This window comes from Symphalangus syndactylus, chromosome 17 (genome assembly GCF_028878055.3).
Source record: "Symphalangus syndactylus isolate Jambi chromosome 17, NHGRI_mSymSyn1-v2.1_pri, whole genome shotgun sequence".
NCBI classification, from domain to species: domain Eukaryota; kingdom Metazoa; phylum Chordata; class Mammalia; order Primates; family Hylobatidae; genus Symphalangus; species Symphalangus syndactylus.
This window is the reverse complement of record NC_072439.2, coordinates 71,536,505-71,560,800: the sequence shown is the minus strand read 5'-3', so window position 1 is coordinate 71,560,800 and position 24,296 is coordinate 71,536,505. Positions and strand designations below refer to the sequence as shown.

Here is a 24,296-nt window from a genome sequence, read left to right as displayed (position 1 = left end):
ACCCAGGAGTCTTTAATCTGGGAAGAAGGCAATCTTGGTAGGGACAAGCAATTTCAGTTTTATTCTCTTCCAATGGAGAGTACTGAGAGCTGGGGAGGGCCTCCTTTGTATGAGTTCTTCTGGTTCTTTTTTAAATGCATGGATCTAAAATTAAGCACAGTGGTTTTTTCTGGTGATAGTACATGCCAAGATGCCATATCGGAACATTTTCCTTAGAGCAACATTGAGATACATCTGTGCAAATCAATCAATTACCAACTCAATGGACTTATTTAGCAGCAATATGAAACTCAAAAGTCATCATAGTGATTGAACCTCATTATCACTTTGCCACTAAAAATATTAAGCATTTCTTTTTATCCCTCACCACAGCATCTGTAACTCACACCTGGCATTTTGTGAAACTTCTGTATGCTGGGTAGTACAGCAGGTGAAATGTCACATGACCAAACAGTTCTTCGGTACACTGAGCATCAGATGAATAAAAAGAGGGAAAGAGGAAGTGAAGCATTTTTCAAGTTATTTTTAGTAAAAATCTTGCCACTCGTTATTCATTGGCTTATTGCCTTCTTAAATAACTTATAAAAGAAGACATATTTTTGAAATATGGAAGGATTTTCTGTCTGTCCCTGTCTCTCTCTCAGCAAAGGGACCAAGAGAGTAAAGTAACAATTCACAAATATATGTGATGGTTTGATACAGTTTTTAATATCAGAAGAAAAACCTGTTGTCTTAGTAAAAATGAAAGAAATGGAAGCTTAACTAAATTAGGCTTGTAGGAAGATGATTTCAAAAGCCCACCTTCCAAATCAAAAAGTGAATGTGGGTAGCATGCAATTTGTGTTTACTAAATACAACTTAATTTGTTTGTTTTAGTACTCCATTATTGTGAAATAAATTACTTCAAAACTTAGCGGCTGAAAACAACACAGTTCTTGTGTGTCAGAAATCCAGAGTGGCTTAGCTGGGGGCCTCTGGCTCAGGGTCTCTCATGAGCTGCCACCAAGCTGTGGGCTGGAGGTGAGGCACCTTCAAGTTTCCTTACGTGGCTGTTGGCAGCGTCAGAAGATCCATTTCCAAGTTCATGTGGGGCTCTCCACAGGGCTGCCTGGAGACAAAGAATCAGGCTTCCCCAAGAGTCAGAAATCCAGAGAGAGAGAGAGAGAGAGAGAGAGAAAGCGAGCACACAAGACAGAAGCCACAAAAGTGATGTCCCATCCATCACGCCTTCTGTATTCTGTTCGTTAGAAAAGGCTCAATACCCCCAGCCCACCCTCAAGCAGAGCAGATCACGCAAGGGCTTGAATACCAGGATGCAGGGATCCTTGTGGGCCATCTCAGAGGCTGCTTTCTAGAGTTTGTTCATTTTAAATATAAATTTTTTAAATAGAAAATATATTCTCATGGTTAAAAATTCAAAATGTACAAGAATGTACATAGTAAGAAGACTTCTTCATATCCTGTTAGCCAATCCCCTCCTTGAGCAAATTGTCATCATTTTCTTGTTTATCCTTTCAGAGACATTCTGTTAAACATCAAGTTGAAAATGGGGGATTCCACAGGGTGTGAGCAGGGAGCACTCCACCTTGCCAGCTCAAACCTGCCTTGCAGAGATAACTTCCCCACCCCTTGGATGAAATCTCAAGTGGATACTATGACTTTTCACCTCCCTCTCAGATAATAAGCAGTCCTCCAGTCACTTTCAGTCATAACATAGTTTTATTTCAGAAATAAAATACCTAGTCATGAGTAATAGTCAAACTCGATTTTTTTTTTTTGAGACGGAGTCCTGCTCTGTCACCCAGGCTGGAGTGCAGTGGCACAATCTCAGCTCACTGTAGCCTCCCCTTCCCAGGTTCAAGCAATTCTCCTGCCTCAGCCTCCCGAGTAGCTGGGACTACATTCGCGCACCACCACGCCTAGCGAATTTTTTTTTTTTTTCTATTTTTAGTAGAGACGGGGTTTCACCATGTTGGCCAAGCTGGTCTTGATCTCCTGGCCTCATGATCCGCCCACCTCAGCCTCCCAAAGTGTTGGGATTACAGGTGTGAGCCACCGCGCCCGGCCAAAACGTGAAAATTTAAGGTTAAAGCTTCTCCCCTTGGGCCTGCTTCAAGCTGGAAATCTGGGATGAGAAAAGGTGGAGTCGTGGTCAGCTTCTCCATTTCTGTTCTGTACTTCTGCCCGTTCTCTTCTGCCTCTCTGTGGTTTCATTGGGTTGCCTTTATCTCTTTCAGAGTTTGTGAATGGAAAATGAGTGAAGAAAGGGAGGGAGCTCTTTTTTTCAGTTTCAGCTCTTTTGGTTTCTTCAGAGATTTCTTCATGGAAACATCCATCTGCAGCTTTCTTGATGTGTGTATATCTCCCCTTCATTAGCATTTGCTCCTAAGGATGCATCTCCAGTCATTTGATGCTGGGGTCATTCAGCCCTGGCAGGGAAGCCCCTTGGGCAAGTCTCCTTCGTGACAGCTCCAGGAAGGCTGACTTTCTCTCCTTATTCTCCATCTAGTCCTGGGAAATCCTCACACATCCTTTGTAATATCCTAGGCTCTTTGGAAAACTGGCTAAGACGATTCTTCCTCCTTGAGGGCTTTTAGTTTCTCATACTATCTCGCTCAATTCCTTTAGGAATTATTGTATCCTGGGGACAAAAAATGCTCATTGTATCACTCCAGGAATTAGAATCCAGAAGAGGGGATGTATCTGCTGGTTGATCAAATGCTTGTCTCATAGGAAATGAAAGAGTTTTCTTGTAGAACATACTTCCCACATGCTGAGATACCTTTTAGACAAAATAATTATAGTAATTAATTCTATGAAATTTTTTCATTAACTCAGCATTAAACACACATCGCAGAGAGGCTGAGGTAATTTCAGGCATGGAGCATCTATTAATATATAGTTGTGGGGGTCACAATTGCAGGATGTGGTGGGCTTTTTCTTTCTCTCAGAATCATAGTGTTTACAGATGTAAAACAGGGTATCAAGGTGGCTCTAACCAGGGGCAGCTGAGCAATAGTGGAATTACTGATGGGGAGAAAAGTGAATGGTGAGGTCAGGACGGTAATGGTGGTGGCATGTGAGGAGGAGCACAAATGACATAGGTCTTTGGGTTTGGCTCTGAAGGCAATGGGGAGCTATTTTAGAATCTTGAGCTGAACAGTGACACAATCCATCTTATATATTAAAAGAACCACTTTTACTGTTTTGTGAATCAACTCTGGGTGGGCAAGGGCAGAAGCAGGGAGAGCAGTTAGAAGGCCAATGCATGATTTCTCAAAGATTTAGAACCAGAAATACCATTTGACCTAGCAATCCCATTACTGGGTATTTGCCCAAAGGAATATAAATCATTCTGTTACAAAGATAAATACACACATATGTTCATTGCAGCACTATTCACAATAGCAAAGACATGGAATCAACCCAAATGCCCATCAGTGACAGACTGGGTAAAGAAAATGTGGTGCATATACACCATGGAATACTATGCAGCCATAAAAGGGAACAAGATCATGTCCTTTGCAGGGACATGGATGGAACTGGAAGCCATCATCCTCAGCAAACTAATGCAGGAAGAGAAAACCAAACACCACATGTTCTTACTTACAAGTGGGAGCTGAATAATGAGAACACATGGACACAGGGAGGGGAACAACCCACACTGGGGCCTGTCAGGGGATGGGATGGGGGGAGGGAGAGCATCAGGATAAATAGCTAATGCATGCTGGGCTTAATACCTAGGTGATGGGTTGATAGGTGCAGCAAACCACTGTGGCACACGTTTACCTATGCAACAAACCTGCCCGTGTACTCCATAACTTAAAATAAAAATTAGAAATTAAAAAAAATTGGAGATACTACAGTCATTCAATGAGAGATGATGGTGCCTGAGACCAGGATGGAGTGGTGGAGGTAGTGAGAAGCAGCGTGCTGGGGTTGGCTAACTCACAAGAGCCAATTATTAAATGTTGAGGAAGTTTGCAAGCCAGTTTTTAAATACATCATTATTAAAAATTAAGTCAAAGCATCATATTAAATTATGTATAACAAAAGTAATACATGCTTAAGACTCATCACTTTTTAATTGTTTTTACCTAATTGTTTTACTATTATTATTACTTCTACTCTTGACGTTATTTACACCTATTATATCTGAGATTGTATCTGGTAGAAATACTCTAAAGTGGGGCGCTGCTGTGCATCTCTTCCCATTTCAGGATAGTCACCCCCAAGTGTCATGGGCCCGAAGCGAGGAGGGCAGCACTCCCGAGCGGGATGATGATTTCTCGGAGGATGACAGTATTCAGTGACATTAGGAGTTTCTCAGCCACGGTGGGAGTCATTTACACCACAGAAATTGGAGATACTACAAATTGGGGCTCATTTTTTTTTTCAAAGAGAACTACTTGTTAAACATTTACCAGTGCATCCTTGCTTATCATCTGCCCAGTTACATCTAGGAAGGTGTACCACCATCCCATCCAATGTTTTCAGGGTCCCTCACTTCTATTATGTCCTCAACCACAGAGGGAAAACAATAAAGAAGTTAAATAAGTATTATTTATATTCCAACAAGATAAAAGTAACATATTTGTATTAAGCTTCTTTCCATTAATACATAATTAGTTATATAAAATCACCATACCTGTGATTGAATTTTTAGTGCTGGCCCTAGCTTTAATCCCATAGTGCCTCGAAGATGCTCTTCTGTGAGTAATGGCAGAGTTTCTCCATCAATTGCATGATCTTTAAATACCTTCATAAATACAAAACATGTTAACTCCGAATGTCTTTTTTAAAAAAAGTTCTTTTACCACCTAGATATTTTAGTTTTGGAGAAAACATTAAGACTGCTTGAGGATGACAGAAAAATTTGTAAAACCTTTTTTTAGTTGCTCTCTTTTCTGTGCTCAGTAGCAAATTGCTTGTGCTCTTTAATAACCTTTGTAATCAACTGTAATTCTCTGTTTATAGAACTCAATTCCAACCGGGAATAGTGATTATTTGAGGGCCAGGTCCGTGTTTCACTGACCAATGTACCCCTAATACAGAGGCTGGCATATGGTAAGAAGATGTACAATAAATATTGCTGGATAAATGAATGAATGAGTAAATGCTCTAAGTAAAGGGATGTGGGTAAAACCTGTTGTGGATAAATTTCATGTCTCACATTTACAGATGTGCTATCCGCTGGCCATGCCTTAGATGCATGGTAAAGGGAGGAGAGGGAAATGCTGCTGAGAGCTTTCCCTACCGGACCTTTCCAGCAGGTCAGTTAGTCCTGAAACTGTAGTGGATGTGGCATGCCTTCCTTTCTCTGAAAGCCAGGAAGGCTGCTGGTGGACAAAGATTCCAGGCAGATTGAGGGATATAAAACCTAGGCAGATTGATAGGACTGTAATTTCATGATCTTCAACTTCAACTTGCCTGGAAATCCTTCTATATTCACTGTTGAGCTTTCTCTCCCTTCTGTGTCAAGCTATCTCCACCCTCCTCAAACTTTAGACTTTGTAGGCAGAGCCTTCCCTCATTTCTTTTTTTTTAAATTTTATTTTATTATTATTATATTTTAAGTTTTAGGGTACATATGCACAATGTGCAGGTTTGTTACATATGTATCCATGTGCCATTTCTTTTTTTTTTTTAATTTACCTGTTTTTGCTTAGGGTTCATCTTTTTTTTATTTTTATTTTTTTATTATTTTACTTTAGGTTTTAGGGTACATGTGCACAATGTGCAGGTTTGTTACATATGTATCCATGTGCCATGTTGGTTTGCTGCACCCATTAACTCGTCATTTAGCATTAGGTATATCTCCTAATGCTGTCCCTCCCCCCTCCCTGCACCCCACAACAGTCCCTGAAGTGTGATATTCCCCTTCCTGTGTCCATGAGTTCTCATTGTTCAATTCCCACCTATGAGTGAGAACATGCGGTGTTTGGTTTTTTGTCCTTGCGATAGTTTCCAGTTTCATCCATGTCCCTACAAAGGACATGAACTCATCATTTTTATGGCTGCATAGTATTCCATGGTGTATATGTGCCACATTTTCTTAATCCAGTCTATCGTTGTTGGACATTTGGGTTGGTTCCAAGTCTTTGCTATTGTGAATAGTGCCACAATAAACATACGTGTGCATGTGTCTTTATAGCAGCATGATTTATAGTCCTTTGAGCCTTCCCTCATTTTCAGTAGATCATAGCGCTTCCTAACTAAAAGAAAAAAAAACAAAAAACAAAAAACCAGTAGATAAGAACTCCCTCTAATTCTGACCAATGAACCAAAAACCTTTATTTTCTCCCACTGTCACGATACAATGGAAGAGAGGTCTCTCCACCATTTAAAGATGATCTCTCCACATATACTGTGGGTCCTCACCCCTCCCACTTCCAGAGGGGATAGATAATCCCCTCTTTTCTCTTCAGTCTCTCCTCTTCTGCTGGCTCTTTCCCATTGGCATTTAAATAAGTCTCCACCATCATTAAACAAACAAAAATAATGAAAATACTCAAACTCCATTTGCAAATGCTGCCTCATGTCTCTCACTCCCTTCACAGCCAGATTTCTCCAAAGGGTTTGGATGCTCCCTGCTTTCACGTTCTCATTTCCCAGTCATTCTGCAGTCTCAGGGAATCTGAGCTCTGCCCTGACCATTCCATTAAGCCTGCTTTCCTCAGGCTTCCTGGTGCCTCTGTCCCACCAAACATGCAGACATTTTGCAGTTGTTCTATTTCTGAAGTTCCTGGCTGCATCTGACATTGTTGACTGTGCCTTCATGAAGAGTGCTCTTCCTTTCTGTCATGAGGCTGCTCCCTCCTGGGTACCCCTGTTCTCTCCTTCAAGGTCACCTTTGCCAGCTCCTGTTTCTTTGTCCATTTTTATAGGTTAGGGTTTCTTAGGCTTCTGAATCAGGTCCCTTTGGTCTTCCTGATTCATTTCAGCTTTGCTCAGCTTCAATGATGGGCTCTATATGCTGAAGGCTCCCTAACGTGTATCTTTAACTCAGAAGCTGAATCGTGCCAATTTGGCCTCTTACATAGTTTTCATTGTTCTGTGACCGGGCAGCACTGAGTTTCAATGCAGAGTCCCACAATTACCATGTTCCCCCACCCACAAAAGCACAGATTCTGTCTCCATACCATGTGGCCACTTCTGGGGGACGGCAGAGGGATGGTGTGGGCAATTCCAGACTCTCTTTCCTATCCCCTTCAGTGCCTCTTTCAGTGACATGAAGTTAAAACCAGGTACTGTGATTGTTCATCTGATTTTTCGTTCTTATGAAGGTGGTTTTTTTGTGTGTGTGGGTTGTTGCTCCATGTGGCATTCTGGAAGGGAGGACCATCGGTGGAGGCTTCTTTTTGGCCATCTTGCCCTGCCTCCTCTAGGTTGTGTTCTTATCTGCCCGCCCCCACTCCTCCTACCCTGGATAGAACTCCATTATTGCTCATCTGAAGAGGCTTCCCCTCTGTCTTGTCCTCTTCAACTTGTTTTCATAAAGGCAACCTGAGTGACCTTTCTGCAGTATAAAGCTAAGCATGCCACTCCCTACTTAAAACCTGACTGCCTCCAGGATAAAGTCACAATCCTTTACTGGGTCTTCAGGGCTCTGTGACCTGGCCCTGTCCACCTCTCCAGTCTCGTCTTGCCGTCCTCACCTCTCTCACCTTGGCCCTGGCCCTCTGTAGCACTAGAAACTACTCTCAAAGTCCCAACCAAATTAAAGTTTTCTCTGGCTCTGGCCCTCACCTGGAAATTCCTCCTTTACCTCCCTCCTGCCTCACCTCTCCGCTTGACTTTCAGGTCTCACTTTAGAGGCCTCTTCCTTTAGGAGGCCATGAGTCCCTCATATGTGTCCCCACCATGCTCTGTACCCGCCTTTCACAGCGTGCTCGTATGGATGTGGGATCACTCACTGGTGCCTCTCTTCTGGACTATGAGTGCCACAAGAAGAGGAACCACACTGGTCTTGTTTCCACTCTGTGCTCCATGCCTCAGAGGGCATGACTCAGGATCAGTTAAAAAGTAGAATCTTCTTGGAAAGCTCCTGTACTGGGAACCTTGTGTTCTAATAGATTTTAGTCATGTATGTATATATTTTTTCTCCACAAAATGCACCAATGTGGAGAAAGGACTGAAATGTTCAACTCGAAACACACACTCCAGAGCCAAGCCCAGTATTCATCTATGCAAATGTCTGATTGTCCTTTGGCCTGGGAATTAAGACTGACCAACTGTGATGCCTATTGCTAGAATGGGCAATTGCTGAGGAATTCAGAAGGTGATTCAGCAGGAACATCTCCATGCTCTGAAACTTGTGGTCTTTGCTTTAGTTTCTACTACAGAAAACACCAAAGATATCCAAGGCCACCCTGTCCCCTGTCACCAGAACTTGCTGCTGGCCATTTCCAATCCATCTCATGCCATTTAGAATTGATTGTGCTGCTTCTCTATCTTTGTAAAAAGAAGTTTCACTTATTTTGTGTTGAGAATTACAAGTGGGAGAAAGGCATCATGTCTTCCACCATACAGTGTCCATCCCAAACTGGTCAGTGCACTGCTCCACGGTGGCCAGGACACTCAGGAGCCACTGGTCCATGGTGTCCAGATGAGGATCAGAGAGCACTGGGGAGAGGGGTCACGGGCCATGGCAGATTTTAAGGCAGACTTCAGCACACCATTCTTTAGGTAGTTCCGTCTGTTCCAGGTAGAAACCCGAGTGATGCCACACTGATAGAGAGGGGAAAGAATGCTTCTTTCATCCAGCAAGGGGTTCCCAAAGCTTTTGTCGTTATCAAGAAGGATGAGCATGCTGGCGCCCTCATTATCTTGAAAGTTCTTACAGTAATGGCTGTCAGCATTGTCAATCAGGTAATCAAAGACAGCTGTGTTAATGGTGTCCAAGAGGCACAGGCCAGAGTCATAAAGGGACGTTTTCTTCACAGCCTCACAGTAGCTCTCATCATACTCCCACCTGGCCAACTTGCCTTTTTGGTAAGTCCTGGCCCACGGTTGTTGGTGTTTCTGGAGAGGCCACACATCTGGAAGCCGAAGTGTGACAGGTTTTTCCATTGTGTCTCCATCAGCACAAGCTGGTTCTGTTTCTCAGTAGTAATAACCCTTCCCATAAAAACAAGTATTGTTTCCTACAGTTAGGAAGGGGCTCAACAGCTGCTCCATGGTAACAAGCTTGATCTCTGTCTGAAGGTGAACAAATCTGCCCACCATCAACAGGGCTCTGGGACACCCACAGTCCTGTCCGAGTGAAAGGCTGCTGCCTCCGCATTGTGTCTATCATAACCGGCATATGGTTCCCTTCCACTACATAGTCTCGGCTATACTACTTAGGTTCGAAAACAACTTTCTGTTCCCTTTCAAGGATCAGTAAGGCTTTCAGCTGTGTCCCTTTATAACCCACATCAGCTTGAATAATTTGCTTGGTGGCCATGGCATGCATGATTGCCCCCAGCTCTGGTGTCTCTTCACAGTACACTTCCTGGGGAACAACCCACTGGGCTGCAATCTCCTAGGTAGACTGCAACGTGTGGTCCAACTTGGGTGACAGCTCCATCCACAAGCCAGTCATCATTCAGTGAAAAGCCCTCAGGTGATCAAGTGGTGAAACACTGCTTGGCAGTTGACGTATCTAAGTTGTCAATCAGGAAAACTTTGGTGAAGATAAAGATGACAAGAATTGCTAATGGCATGACTCGCTGCTTTAGCTTCATGTTGACCTCTTTTCTTCTCCCCTGACCCACTGTCTGGCTCACTTATCAAGGAGAGCCGGTGGTAATGGTTAGTAAGGAGACTCCATCATTATACACATTGGTCCATTTGTGGATGCAACTTCCACAGTTCCCATCGGGCCCTAGGCTCGCTCGTGGCTGCCCACGCAGTGCAATGCAGCATGGCCCCCGAGGAGGGGTAGCCCCAGGCTGCGCTTATCACCCTAGCCACTGCCACCACCACTGCAGCTCCCACCATTCCCTGGCCACCTCTCTCAGCGCTGAGCCAGCCGTCCCCCCACAAACTGTATTAAGTAATTATTTCTTTTCCTATTTTAATTAAGCAAATTATAGAAAATGGCTAATATAAATTAAAGAGCCAGGTGCAGTGGCTCACACCTGTAATCTTAGTTACTTGGGAGGCTAAGGCTGGAGGATCACTTGAGCCCAGGAGTTTGAGACAAACCTGGGCAACATAGTAGACCCCCATCTCTTTAAAAAAAATTAGTTGGGTGTGGTGGTGTGCACCTGACAATTTGTGAGCATCCAAAGGAGGAGCCACGTGGATAAATTTTCAGGCAGAGGTAGGTTGGCAGCCAGGGACTGATATGTGTGAGGATCTAACCCTCAGCCATGGTGGATGTACTCAGGGCCTGGGGCGAGGACACAGACATGTCCCTGTCACTCAGATGTACCCCTTTCTCACCAGAGCAGTTTGGGCCATGTGTGATGAAATAAATGTGCGCATATTTTCAATAATTTCAGTTCTTTTTAGAGACAGGATACTTTATCTGCTGAGTCCTCTGAACTAGACATTTACTTGGAACAAAATATGTTGCAGCGTCTCCTGAATGTTCCTTAACAGCTGAGCCACCAATCCTCTGTCTACACCTATTTAAAAGAGTTCGTTTGCACTCGGGGCTTTGGGTTTTAGTTGTTATTTTTTTTCTGCTGAATTTCTTTTTCTACCTACAGGAGGTGAGTGGTGAGAAGTTGCTGAGTAGGTACCTAAGGCAGAGATGGGGAGTAAGAGGATAGTTGGGGGACAGTGGGTTTAACGCCAGCTAATCTCAGCACCTTGGTCCAACTCATTTAAAGAAAGGGGTTATGGGGCTGGGTGTGGTGGCTCATGCCTGTAATCCCAGCACTTTGGGAGGCCGAGGTGGGCGGAACATGAGGTCAGGAGTTCGAGACCAGCCTGGCCAACATGATGAAACCCTGTCTCTACTAAAAATACAAAAAATTAGCCAGGCGTGGTGGTGTGCACCTATAGTCCCAGCTACTCGGGAGGCTGAGGCAGGAGAATTGCTTGAACCCAGGAGGCGGAGGTTGTGGTGAGCGGAGATGATGCCACTGCGCTCCGGCCTGGGCAACAGAGCAAGACTCCATCTCAAAAAAAAGAAAAGGGGGGGGGCTATGAGTAACACCTGATGGGACATTTTAGACAAGTGTCCTTGTAAGAGTGGGGTACAAGCAGTGTTGCTTCAGGGCTGTTGCATCCAGAGGGCATCTCCCCATTTCTGTGTAAAATAACATCACAGAACATAGCTGGGGGCAGGCACAGCAGAGCAGTGACATCTTTCAGCTGATGCCACTTGCTGTCACTTGGAGGGAGTATACTTTAATGGGGAAACTAAAGCACGACTTGATCCTAAACAAATTTGAAACTTATCTAGAAATAATTGGTACCACTTCTTGGGATGGGGAAGAGGGCGCTGACATCCTGTCAGTGAGAGATAATGAGTCAGCAAAGTTTGGAGTACTCATATTTATGTAACTTCTGTGTACCCACAAGGGGACATTTGGGATTTTAAACTATGAAAATCATGTAATATTATTTATTGCAAGAGCTATTATTATAAATTGCACTTTTCTGACTATGGATCACTAAGAATAATCAGAGTTCAAATTCAGTGTGCCAGATCTCAACAATCACATGCTTATTAAATAAGGGGTTGCTCTTCTGGTTGTTATCAGAAGATAACACTGAACCCATGGTTGACATGGCACTTGAAGTGGTATAGATAAATTTAAAAAGTGGCTTACCCATGACTAATGACTAATTTTTAAAAATAAGGTTATGGCCGGGCACGGTGGCTCAAGCCTGTAATCCTAGCACTTTGGGAGGCCGAGGTGGGCGGATCACGAGGTCAGGAGTTCGAGATCATCCTGGCCAACACAGTGAAACCCCGTCTCTACTAAAAATACAAAAAAATTAGCAGGGCGTGGTGGCAGGCGCCTGTAGTCCCAGCTACTCGGGAGGCTGAGGCAGGAGAATGGCGTGAACCCAGGAGGTGGAGCTTGCAGTGAGCCGAGGTGGTGTCACTGCACTCCAGCCTGGGGGACAGAGCCAGACTCTGTCTCAAAAATAAATAAATAAATAAAATAAAATAAAAATAAAAATAAGGTTATAACCATTGAACAGGGTAGAGTAGGCCAAAAACTTTTTATCAGGTTATGCAAAAGACAAAAATGGGTGACTTGAAGAATACAACTTGCTTCATAAGTAACTTGAGGTTTGGCCATCTCTTGGGTATAATGATGAAATTCATGTTTATTGAGTACTTACAAGGTGCCATGCACTCTAATGCTCACAAAAATCCTCTGAAAATGTGTTATTTTGATTATCTTCATTTTACAGATAAAACAACTGAGGCACAGAGAAGAGAGGCAACTTGTTCTAGGTCACACAGGCAGAAAATAGAAAAGCCAGGATTTGAATTTGTACTTTCTGGCTTCAGAAGCTATATTCTTAGTAACTACTCTATATAGCTTTTCCATAAGTCCCATAAACTGAACTAAAAAATAATAATAATAAAAAGAAAAAGAGTTAACAGCATCTCACTGTAGATAAACATTTCACAAAACAGATCTGGAAAATAATCAGCTCTAGTATCAGTTAATTATGATGTAGTTAAACCTTAATGTCCTTTCTTGCTTTCTTTTCCTTTAACATGCAAACCAGAAAATGATACTAGATTTAGTAGGCACTTTATTGCGTAGAATTGTATTATTAAATAACTCAAAAAAGTAAACTATATGCATGAAACTGTAGCATTGACATAAACTTCAAAATTTTACCAACCTATGACTGTCACAAATTTTTCAATACTAGTGAGGCTAGTTTTGTTTCTAACTGCCCTGATAGTTCATTATAGTTTTTTAAAATGGTATTTTATATCAGATTGAATATGTTGTATGCATTTTTATATATCGTCCCAGCATAAATACAGAACTTAAAATAATGAATTTCCTACTTTCAGATATTGCCTTCTTGTTCTTTTTAGAGTGAAGTATACATTCCTGTTACTTACAGTGAGTAACCTAAAACTTCTCACTCAGAAGTCTGTACTCCAAAAATGTTTGCTATGTGGATAAGTAGGGAATGTAGTCATTATTTCCCATTCTTTCTGGATGTTCAGCTTCTGAACCTTCTTCTAATTTTGGGAGAATTCCTACTTCTTAGGAGTCTTGATAGGAAAGAAGCTAAAGACAGACAATAGCTTTCCCAGCCTCCCCTGATGCTGGGGTGTGGGTGTATGACCCAAGTTCCACCAATCACAGACCTGTCCCAGGGTAGACACTGGTAGGCATGTAAAAGAGAGATTAGTAGGAATCCTTTCTGGAGGCACAATGCAAGTTTGACCTAATTCATTATGCAGGAAAAATATTTCAAACTGTTTTTCTTGTATGGAAATACTTAAATATTAAGTCACCTGAGCATAGTCTGAACAACCTGGAAGGCTGCTAATGAAGCTGTGCACATCATCCACGGTCCACTTCTGAATATCTTCATCCAAAGAAAGATTCCCCCCAGTTGTAACCAGTGCATGTATTCCTTTAAAATGGAAAGAAATTGTGGCATAAAATACATACAGGTTTATGTATAGTTACATTAATTTCCTTATATTCTATCACCCCAGAGAGGTCTTGATTTGCAAACTCCTTACAAGATATTAAGAGTTACTAGGAGATGTTTCCTAAAAGCTTCAGCTGCCTCCTTTCTTTTCTTTCTCTGAAAAGATCTTTACTGATAGCATTTATTGTAAGTAAACAAGTTCCAGGTTTGCACCAGCTTCTCTCAGATTCCAACAGATATGCCCCATGGATTCTATTCTCCAGATTAATGTTACTATGTTTTTGTCATAGGTGATTATCATGCTTTCGAGATGAGACAAGAATTTAGCTATATTTTCATCAGAATGGCAAATTAACACTTTGTAGGGAAACAGTTGGTATGGTGGCTGTATTACATACCCTTCACAATCCCTATGTCTTAAAATTTTTTTTATCTAAAGGAGTTCTAGAAAACTATTCAGTATGTGTTTCTGGCATGAAGTGCATTAGTATTTTTAAATTTGAAAGTATCAACAGTATCGGACACTGAAAGATAATACTTCTGCTTAATTGCCTATTTTTTTCATGTACTTAAATACCGGGGAGATAGAATTCACACTTTGAAGCAAGAAGCCTCTCTGCTTTGTGTTGAAGAAATGAACACTAAATTACATTAAAATCTTAAATTAAAATTCTATTTTGTTTCCCAAGATATTTACGTTCCCAGCCTTTGCTGAAAATTCTCTATAGAGCAAAATATAAACAGAGGCTAGTTTCACTGATATGGCTTATTAGCACTGATAGAATAAAATGATGATAAGAAAAGGTAATTCCAAGCAGGATTAAGAAAAAGAAAGATAAAAAGAGGCAGGATGGTTACAGTTTATTATGTAGTAACCTACGGACTTGGCAACCTGTAGTTAATGAGGATCTGTCATTGGTCCCTGGACACCCACCTGGCAGAGATGGTCGAGGAACTGGAGGGCAAATCCCATTCTTTTCATCACAGGTTGCAAAAATCTGCTCTGAAGCCCCCTCTTTTCCAACTTCCCAGGCCTTTGCTTTCAGGGTAGTGGTGTGAGACCCCCAGGGTTTCCTATGGGTGGGCTCAGGCTCGGGCTCGGGCTCTCCACAGGTGTTGGCAAGAGCTGTCATTGGCTTTTCATTCGTTTCACTTGACTTCTGGTTGCTGGGTGCTTCAATTTCTGGGTCTTTTGCATAATGATCCTCTTCATAGGGAACTGCATGAGTCTGACCTAGGGTTTTTTCTTCTGCTTGACTTTTGGAACTCTCAGCATCACTGTCTAGAGCTTTTTGATTTCCTGTATTTTTCCTGAGTCGACGACATCTCTGCCCCCAGCTCTCCTCAAAGTGTGGTGCGGTTGCCACTAGCATGGGGTTTCCCTGAAGGTTTCTGAGGGTGCTTCTGTGAAAATGCAGGTCACCGGCAGGGAGCATGCTCCTGCCATGGTAGGCAGCAGGGGCAGCTGGGACACCGGAGCCATAGAGGAAGGGTATCCCTAGGCCTGCTAGTCCCTTGGGATTAATTTTTTCCATTCTCCTTTGCTGGTAAATAGCATACATTTCCATTTCTGTCCTAAAAATGAAACAACATATTTTATACAGCCCAAGAAAACCACTATAAATGTAATTTTAATGACCCCTTGCCTTCCCTGAAATAGTCCTCACACTGTTTATCTGAAGTTTGTTTGGTGGAAACATGAATCCCCCACAAAGTCACTGGGAAGGAGAGTTTTGAGTAAGATCTGAAACTTTGTCTGAGTCTCACAATGGAAGTCCAAAGGTCAGTCTTTAGAGTGTTACCTCTAAACAGACGAGGCAAATTTAGCAGGGATGGGGCTTATGCAGCACAGCTAGTTCCTTGCCAGAGATTAATCCTCAAAAAACCTAAAGTACTGGAAAGAGGTTTTCAAACCCTGCAGAATAATCTTAGTGAGATTCAAGAAAGACAATTAGACAATGCAAGTCTCAATATTTATAAATAAATGAAAGTGGCTGGGGAAGAGGGGAGAGAAAGACTCGGTGGTTTTGCTTACTTCACTTTGCTTTTTGGTCCTCAACTGGACCCCTTTGGATTCAGTGATGAGAAGGTTGACTCTCTGCCTTCTCTTACTCTGGGGCCATACCCTATTCATTGTTATACTTTTCTTTCTCCTGGGCACTACAGCTGAAGGCCACTGTTGTGCTGACATGGGGTTGTCTGAGCTCTGATGCCATAATCTGAATTCAGGTTGGCAAGCTTGGCTCCTATCTTTGTGCAAAATTGAAGTCATTTAAGACAGTAATGCCAATATGAATTTCAGAGAAGTCGTAGGCATTTTAATTATGGGACACTGATGGTCTATTGCAATCTGTGTACTAATACTACTGTTAGCTTCACTATGTGATTTCTTTTTTTTGTTTTTCAAGACGGAGTCTCGCTCTGCTGCCCAGGCTGGAGCACAGCGGCGCAATCTCAGCTCACCGCTACCTCTGCCTCCCAGGTTCAAGCAATTCTCTATCTCAGCCTCCTGAGTAGCTGGGATTACAGGCACCTGCCACCATGCCTGGCCAATTTTTTTGTATTTTTAGTAGAGATGGGGTTTTACCATCTTGGCCAGGCTGGTCTTGAACTCCTGACCTCATGATCCACCCACCTCAGCCTCCCAAAGTGCTGGGATTACAGGCCTGAGCCACTGCGCCTGGCCATGATTTCTAATCTTGCTTTTATCCTTAACCAACCTGCATACATGTTTGTATTCATTTCTTTTTCTTTCTTTCTTATTTATTTATTTATTTATTTATTTTTGAGACGGAGTCTTGCTCTGTTGCCCAAGCTGGAGTGCAGTGGCATGATATCTGCTCACTGCAAGCTCAGCCTCCTGGGTTCACGCCATTCTCCTGCCTCAGCCTCCCGAGTAGCTGGGACTATAGGCGCCCGCCACTACGCCCGGCTAATTTTTTGTATTTTTAGTAAAGACGGGGTTTCACTGCGTTAGCCAGGATGGTCTCGATCTCCTGACCTTGTGATCCGCCCGCCTCAGCCTCCCAAAGTGCTAGGATTACAGGCGTGAGCCACCGCACCCGGCCTCTTTTTTATTTTTTTAAGTGAAAGCAAGTTTATTAAGAAAGTGAAGGAATAGAGAATGGCTACTCCATAGGCAGAGCAGACTATGTTTCTTTTTGTAATCTGCCTGAAATACTTTAAGTAATTTGTGTGTGTGTATTTATTTGCTATATGTATTCATCTATTCATTTGTTATACGAAGATAACAAGTGAATAAATGATCAAGTGAATGAATAGAGAATAAATAAAACAACATTGTCAAATTACCTGGCAGTATGATGCCTTTGAATCATTTCATTCCTTCTGGCCACTGCCTTTATGGATTCAGGTGGTAAAATGCCCCAACCTTAAAAAAGAAAACCACCATCCCACCCCACAAATAAATTAAAAACACGCATTTGAAAATAATAAAATAAAATATAACAATGTAAAACGGTATCTGAAAAAAAAAAAACCAGCAATTGCGCACAATTTTGGAAATGGTATCAGATCATTGCTGTTCGGTATCTTAGAGTCACGTTGGTGATAGCATGATAAATACCAGATAATTTTTTGTTCTTTAATTGTTGGTCTCATGACTGGTGGCATTTTCCTGCCATACTTTAATAGGAAACAGATGAAGTGATTTGTGAATCTCGTGATCTGTGCCTTTTTTGGTCTTTTAAAAGTATATGTATTTTTTGGGTGCAACATGATGTTTTGATATATGTATACATTGTGGAATGATTAAATCAAGCTAATTACCATATGCCTCACCTCACATATTTATCACTTTTTGTGGTCAGAAGATTCACAATCTTTTTTTTTTTTTTTTTTTTTTTTTTTGAGACAGAGTCTTGGTCTGTCATCCAGGCTGAAGTGCAGTGGTGTGATCTTGGCTCACTACAACCTCCACCTCCCAGGTTCAAGCAATTTTCCTGCCTCAGCCTCCCGAGTAGCTAGGATTACAGGCACGTGCCACCACACCCAGCTAATTTTTGTATTTTTAGTAGAAATGGGATTTCACCATGTTGGCCAGGCTGGTCTTGATCTCCTGACCTTGTGATCCGCCCGCCTCGGCCTCCCAAAGTGCTGGGATTACAGGTGTGAGCCACTGTACCCGGCCAGAAACAATTTTTTATAGTCACTTTGCACCAAGCCAGTAGAGCATATTAAATTTCTACTAATAATCTATCTTGAAAGAAATCATACTAGATCTTTTTTAAAAATGAGGTTCTTTGTTATCTGTAAAATCAAGGAGTTAGATGAAGTGATCACCAGGAATCCTTCTAACTGTAAAGCTCTAGGTTTTTTGTAGTTCAATGGCTTTGAGATACTCTCTTTTAGACAGCTGGCATGCATGAAGCTACCAATTCATGGCATACTGCCCACGGACACAGAGAAAGTCCGTGCAAGAAGTCCAGTCTAGAGAGCACAATACTAACTGCTTGGATTTTAGAACCCTCTGAGGTCTGGTCTCAAGAAACCTTCTCCTATACGTTCTCTTTCCCAAATAGGCAATAGCAAACTTAATGTTAGTTCAGTTGTATAATTCACTGCTACCTAACATCCCTGTTTTGTAAACAGATCCCTGTCTTAGTTTCTATTTTGCTAACTTACTTAGTAGCTCAGTTTTTGTAGGACTGAGGCCTTATCTCACCCATGCTCTCTCTTATACTTCAGCCTTGAGGTTGGAGACCTGACCTAAGTCCAGGCTGGAGTGCAATGGCGTGGTCTCGGTTCACTGCAACCTCCCCTTTCCAGGTTCAAGTGATTCTCCTGCCTCAGCCTCCCAAGTAGCTGGGACTACAGGCATGTGACACCACACCCGGTAATTTTCATATTTTTAGTAGAGACGGGGTTTCACCATGTTGACCAGGCTGGTCTTGAACTTCTGACCTCCTGATCCGCCCGCCTTGGCCTCCCAAAGTTCTGGGATTATAGTCATGAGCCACCACGCCTGGCCTGCAGTGCAGCTGTTTTACTAGTCTATTGGCCTGTTGTCTGTAATCATGGGCTACAGATTACTGGGTTATTGTTGCCAGGTGGCTTCCATCCAGGATCTGCTGCTGGACTGTCTCCTTTGGTCCTTGAACCAATTCACTGGGTGGGCCCAGTTCCAGATCTGGCCCTTGCTTGGATGCTTGCTCTCGTTGCAGTTAAATGGATTCGTGACCTGTGGTAGAAACATTCTCAAATCCAGGAAGGCCAGTCTCTTCACTGACCCAGGCATGAGTCCTATTTCTTTCTGTGTCAGGATTTCCCTTCACATTGCTCCCATCTGTTAAGAGTTGTTGAAATTGTGGAGCAGGGATAAGCATAAACTTATGAATATGGTTTTGGGGGTGGGGGGGATAGAAGATACACCAGTTTGAGCTTCAACATTGTGAAGAAATTCTCACCTCCTAGTCTCTCCTGAGCCCTCAGAAGTCATGTTTTCACCAACGTGACTCTACTGAAATTGCTCATATCAAAATATCTGATGACCTCCACATAGCGCTAAATCTAATGATATATTCTCAGTTTTCATCTTACTTGCTCTGCAAATGGCACACTTGACATAGTTGCTCACTCTCTCCTTAAAATAGTCCAGTGTAAAATGATTGTAAATCTTCTGACCACAAAAAGTGTTAAATATGGCCGGGCGTGGTGGCTCACACCTGTAATCCCAGCACTTTGGGAGGCCAAAGCAGGTGGATCACTTGAGGTCAGGAGTTCCAGACCAGCATGGCCAACAGGGTGAAACCCTGTCTCTATTAATAATACAAAAATTAGCCGGGCGTGATGGTGCACACCTGTAATCCCAGCTACTTGGGAGGCTGAGGCAGGAGAATCACTTGAACTGGAGAGGCAGAGGTTGCAGTGAGCCAAGGTCGTGCCATTGCACTCCAGCCTGGGCAACAAGAGCGAAACTCCATCTCAAACAAACAACAACAACAAAAAAGGTGATAAATATGCCAGATAAGGCATATGGTAATTAGCTTGATGTAATGATTCCACACTTTCTTCCCGTGGCCTCCAGGCCACCATGCTCTCCTGGGTTTCTTGCTACCTCACTGGTTCCCCTCGCTTGTTTTACTTCTCCCTTGCTTGCTCTTCCTCGTCTCTGGACTCTTAGTGGGTCCCAGAGATGCTCCGTTTAACTCTTCTATCTACACTCTCTCCATAGGTGATCTTATTTAGCCTTATATATGTTGATTACTTCCAAAATTATATCCCCAAGTTGTCCTCAGACGTTCTCCCTGCACTTCAGCTGCCTTCCTGACCTCTCCTCTTGAGTGTCTGTTAGGCATCTCAGATGTAATATGAGCAAGCTGAGCCTCTGATATCTCTCCCTCCGCAAGAACTCTGTTCCTTCCACAATCTTCCTTAACTCAATGAGCAGCAACTCCATCTTTCCAACTACTCGCACCAAAATTTTTGATGTCATTCTTAGTATCTCTTTCTTCCACCTTCCACATACACACTGTGAGAAAATCCTGTTGTTTCTACAATCAAAATAATTACAGAATTTAACCACTTATTATTATTCCTACTGCCACTATCCATGACCAAGCCATCATAATCTTTTACCTATTCTAATGCCCACTAATTCCCATCGGTTTATTCCCAGAACTTTGATCCCATCAGGTTTGTCCCCATCTCAGAAGCCAGACTTATTCTGGTAACATTTAAGTCAGACCATGTTGCTCTTTTGCTCAAACCCCTTGATGGCTTCCCTTTTTACTCAGAATAAAAGCCAAATTCTCACTATGACCGTCAGGCCCATGTAAACTGCCTTAAGCCACATTAATTCTCAGATCTAATCTCCTCATAACTTTATCAGTTCCTCATGTGTAAGATAAGACAAATAGTAATACTGCAGTTCTTCATGTTATTCATGAATAAATTGATACTTAGAGGAGTTAAGCAGCTTACACTTGGTCACACAGTGGTAGCACCATGATCTGAACCTAGGTGGGGACTACAGCGACTACAGAGACAACCACCACACAGTCCTGCCAAAATTTAGCAGTAAAATGATGGCAAACTTAATGCATCCATCCAGTTCAAAATGACTCCACAGATGAGAGCAAAACTTCTACTGCTCATACCTGGGTAGATCCGATTGGACAACACATTTGGCATATTTGCGTTTGGTGGAACAGAGGATCCAAATTGGGAAGGAACGCAAAACTGTCTTGGGTCAGTTGGAGCTACAGCGGAAGGCAACACCTCTCTGAGAACAAAAAGATATAAAATAGATAAAATGAGGTTGGAGTACACAGTTTCCATGGCTGAGACAATGAGATTTTGTTATTGCCATATGGGATTCTATCATCTCTTCCCAAAATGAAATACAAAAGTCCTGGAGTCTTTATGAGTTTATGGAGAAATATGGTGGAAAGATCGGGAAGTAGTCTACTAATGAAGGACTGACCCAGCTGACAACAAAACGAGAAAGCAGGAAAGGAAAGTTTCAGGGATGTCTGGAAAAAAAATATTTAAATAAATCAACACTGCTCTCTGATTTTTCATGACCAACAGTCTACTCTGGCTACAAATTCTTTTCTCATTTAATGGACATACTTTGGTTGGGTTTGCCATCTGGGATCAATGTTTGAGTGCCTGGGTGGACAACTTATTTTTCTAAACTTTAGTGGTCTCTAGAAGTTCCACTTTATTGTTTACATACCATAAACAAGAATAAATAATGGGTTCTGCTTTCTCTCCTGAATGTCAAAATATTCTAAACAAAAAACAAACAAACAGGGGAAGGTAAGTTATTCCCAGAGTGTGCAACCCAAATACTTATAATTTACTTTTTATTGAAAAGAAAGAATTGTTTCTTCACAGGAAATCCAGGGTACTCAGTTGTTATGGACTTGTTTCCCCTCCCCACCAAAAAATTAGCATGTTGAAGCCTTAATCGCTAATGTGACTGTACTTGGAATAGGGCCTTTAAGGAGGTAATTTCGATTAAATGATATTATAAAGGTGGGGCCCTAATCCGATAGTACTAGTGTCCTTTTAAGAACAAGAGATACCAGGGATCCCTTTCTGCAAATGCACACTAGGAAGGGCTATGTGAGGATACAGTGAGCAGGTGTCTGCCTGTAAGCCAGAAAAAGAGACCTCACCAGACACCAACCCTGCAGCATCTTGATCTTGGACTCCCAGCTCCAGAACCACGAAATAAAGTTCCATTGTTTAAACCATCCAGCACGTAGTATTTTGTTATTTTTATTTATTTGTTTATTTTTTTTGAGATGGAGTTTCGCTCTTGTTGCCCAGGCTGGAGTGCAAAGGCACGATCTCAGCTCACCGCAACCTCCACCTCCTGGGTTCAAGCGATCCTCCTGCCTCAGCCTCCCGAGTAGCTGGGATTACAGGCCTGCGCCACCACATCTGGCTAATTTTTTGTATTTTTAATAGAGATGGGGTTTCTCCATGTTGGTCAGGCTGGTCTCAAACTCCTGACATTGTGATCTGCCCACCTCGGCCTCCCAAAGTGCTGAGATTACAGGTGTGAGCCACTGTGCCCGGCTGTCTGCAGTATTTTATTATGGCAGCCCTAGAAGACTATTACTCCAGTGTTTGCACCTGCACAGTGCCTGTCATATAGTATGTGCTCATTAGTTATTTGCTGAGTGAGTAGGTCAAGCAGGTCTCAGAGGAGAAATGACAGCAGATGTCTTGAAGGTGAGGCCAGCAGGGTGTCTTGACTTGAATTACTGCACCACAGTTCACTGAAATAATATTAGGCAATAAAACAACACTGGACTTAACATCATTCCAAAACGTAACGATTGTCCATGTTGTTCTTTGATCAAACTATTATATTGAAGAGAAATACCTGTCCACAGTTGGAGGCCCAAATGGTGAGGGGATCAGTGGGATTGTCTGCTGCCCTGTTGGTGTCAATAAAGGGTTCACAGCCATCACCGGGTTTGCCTTCAATATCTCTCGCCACTAATGGAGTTCTAAAAAGAACCAGATAGACACTTTGACAAATAACTCTGCTTTTTGTGAACTATTTGAATTCTTCTTGAACACAATAAAAGCCTTTTCTATTTTCACAACACTTGGGAAGACTAGCTACACCAAGCTTTTAGTTACACAAAATCCCCAGATATAATTGTAGAACTCAGTGTTTTATCAGTATGCCCTTGGAATTTGTTGCAGAGTTCACAGGTAATACCGTACCAAACTACAAGCAATAATAAAATTAAACCTGCTTTGCAAGATTACAGAAATACCAATGTCCTTTCTTTTTTGTTGTTGTTGTTGTTTTTTTTTTTTTTTTTTTGAGATGGAGTTTCAATTTTTGCCCAGGCTGGAGTGCAATGGTGCAATCTTGGCTCACTGCAACCTCCACCTCCCGGGTTCAAGCGATTCTCCTGCCTCAGCCTCCGGAGTAGCTGGGATGACAGGGGCGGGCCACCACGCCCAGCTAATTTTGTATTTTTAGTAGAGACGGGGTTTCACCATGTTGACCAGGCTGGTCTTGAACTCTTGACCACAGATGATCCACCCGCCTCAGCCTCCCAAAGTGCTGGGATTACAGGCGTGAGCCACCGTGCCTGGCCCCAACTTCCTTTCTTACAACTTACTTTGGCTCTTACATTTCCAGAGGCACAAATGCATAAATTCTCCCATATGTTCAATCTTTGGAAAAATATTCCTGTTTAGTTGATAAGATTTAACACCAGAAAATGAGGGAGGAGAATATTTTTAATGTCTAAAAATATATCTAATTGGAAGGGATACAGACTGCATGAGACTGTATTTAATTAGAACTAGTGACCAAATTATAGCCAAGTTTACATAAATACAAATATTCATATGCTTTACCTTCAGAAACTAGTGATCAGAAAAAAGGACTACTGTTAAAGGGATAACATTTTTCCTGACATTTTCTTATTCTTTAATATCCTTTGAATGATTTTAAATATAAAAACAAGTACTAGTTGAACAGGTCATTTTAGCTTCTCCTTCATTCTCAACTCCCACTTTTAAAATACCTGAGAGCTCTGAGACAGAGAGTAGAACAATGGTTACCTGGGAAGGGTAGTGGGGTGGGAGGAGGAAGGGAGGATGGTTAATGGGTACAAAAATATAGTTAGATAGAATGAATACGATCTAGTATTTGATAGCACAGCAAGATGACTACAGTCAACAATAATATATTGTACATTTAAAAATAACTAACTGTAGGGCCAGGTGCGGTGGCTCATGCCTGTAATCCCAGCACTTTGGGAGGCTGAGGGGGGTGGATCGTTTGAGGTCAGGAGTTCAAGACCAGCCTGGCCAACATGGTGAGACCCTGTCTCTACTGAAAATACAAAAATTAGCCGAGCGTAGTGGCGTGCACCTGTAATCCCAGCTACTCAGGAGGCTGAGGCAGGAGAATTGCTTGAATCTGGGAAGTGGAGGTTGCATTGAGCTGAGATGGCGCCACTGCACTCCAGCCTGGGTGACAGAGTGAGACTCCATCTCAAAAATAAATAAACAGGCTGGGCGCGGTGACTCACGCCTGTAATCCCAGCACTTTGGGAGGCCGAGGGGGGCGGATCATGAGGGCAGGAGATCAAGACTAGCCTGGCTAACATGGTGAAATCCTGTCTCTACTAAAAATACAAAAAATTAGCCAGGCGTGATGGCGGATGCCTGTAGTCCCAGCTACTTGAGAAGCTGAGGCAGGAGAA

At 42.5% G+C, this 24,296-nt stretch overlaps 2 protein-coding genes and 1 pseudogene across 2 annotated transcripts in view; 1 reads left to right on the top strand and 2 right to left on the bottom strand.

Moving 5' to 3' along the window:
• Nucleotides 1-24,296, top strand: part of LRRC31 (leucine rich repeat containing 31) — a 111,420-nt gene that overhangs the window by 19,331 nt on the left and 67,793 nt on the right. The window lies entirely within an intron of this gene.
• SAMD7 (sterile alpha motif domain containing 7) lies at nt 1,701-22,571 on the bottom strand. Its single transcript, XM_063621646.1, has 7 exons — nt 22,445-22,571; nt 20,703-20,827; nt 16,897-16,975; nt 14,519-15,159; nt 13,442-13,563; nt 4,649-4,759; nt 1,701-2,782 (listed from the first exon to the last, which is right to left on the bottom strand). The coding sequence occupies exons 1-7, from the start codon at nt 22,528-22,530 to the stop codon at nt 2,594-2,596; spliced, it is 1,353 nt and encodes a 450-aa protein (XP_063477716.1). The 5' UTR covers nt 22,531-22,571; the 3' UTR covers nt 1,701-2,593.
• LOC134733310 (glycosaminoglycan xylosylkinase-like) lies at nt 8,493-9,728 on the bottom strand (annotated as a pseudogene).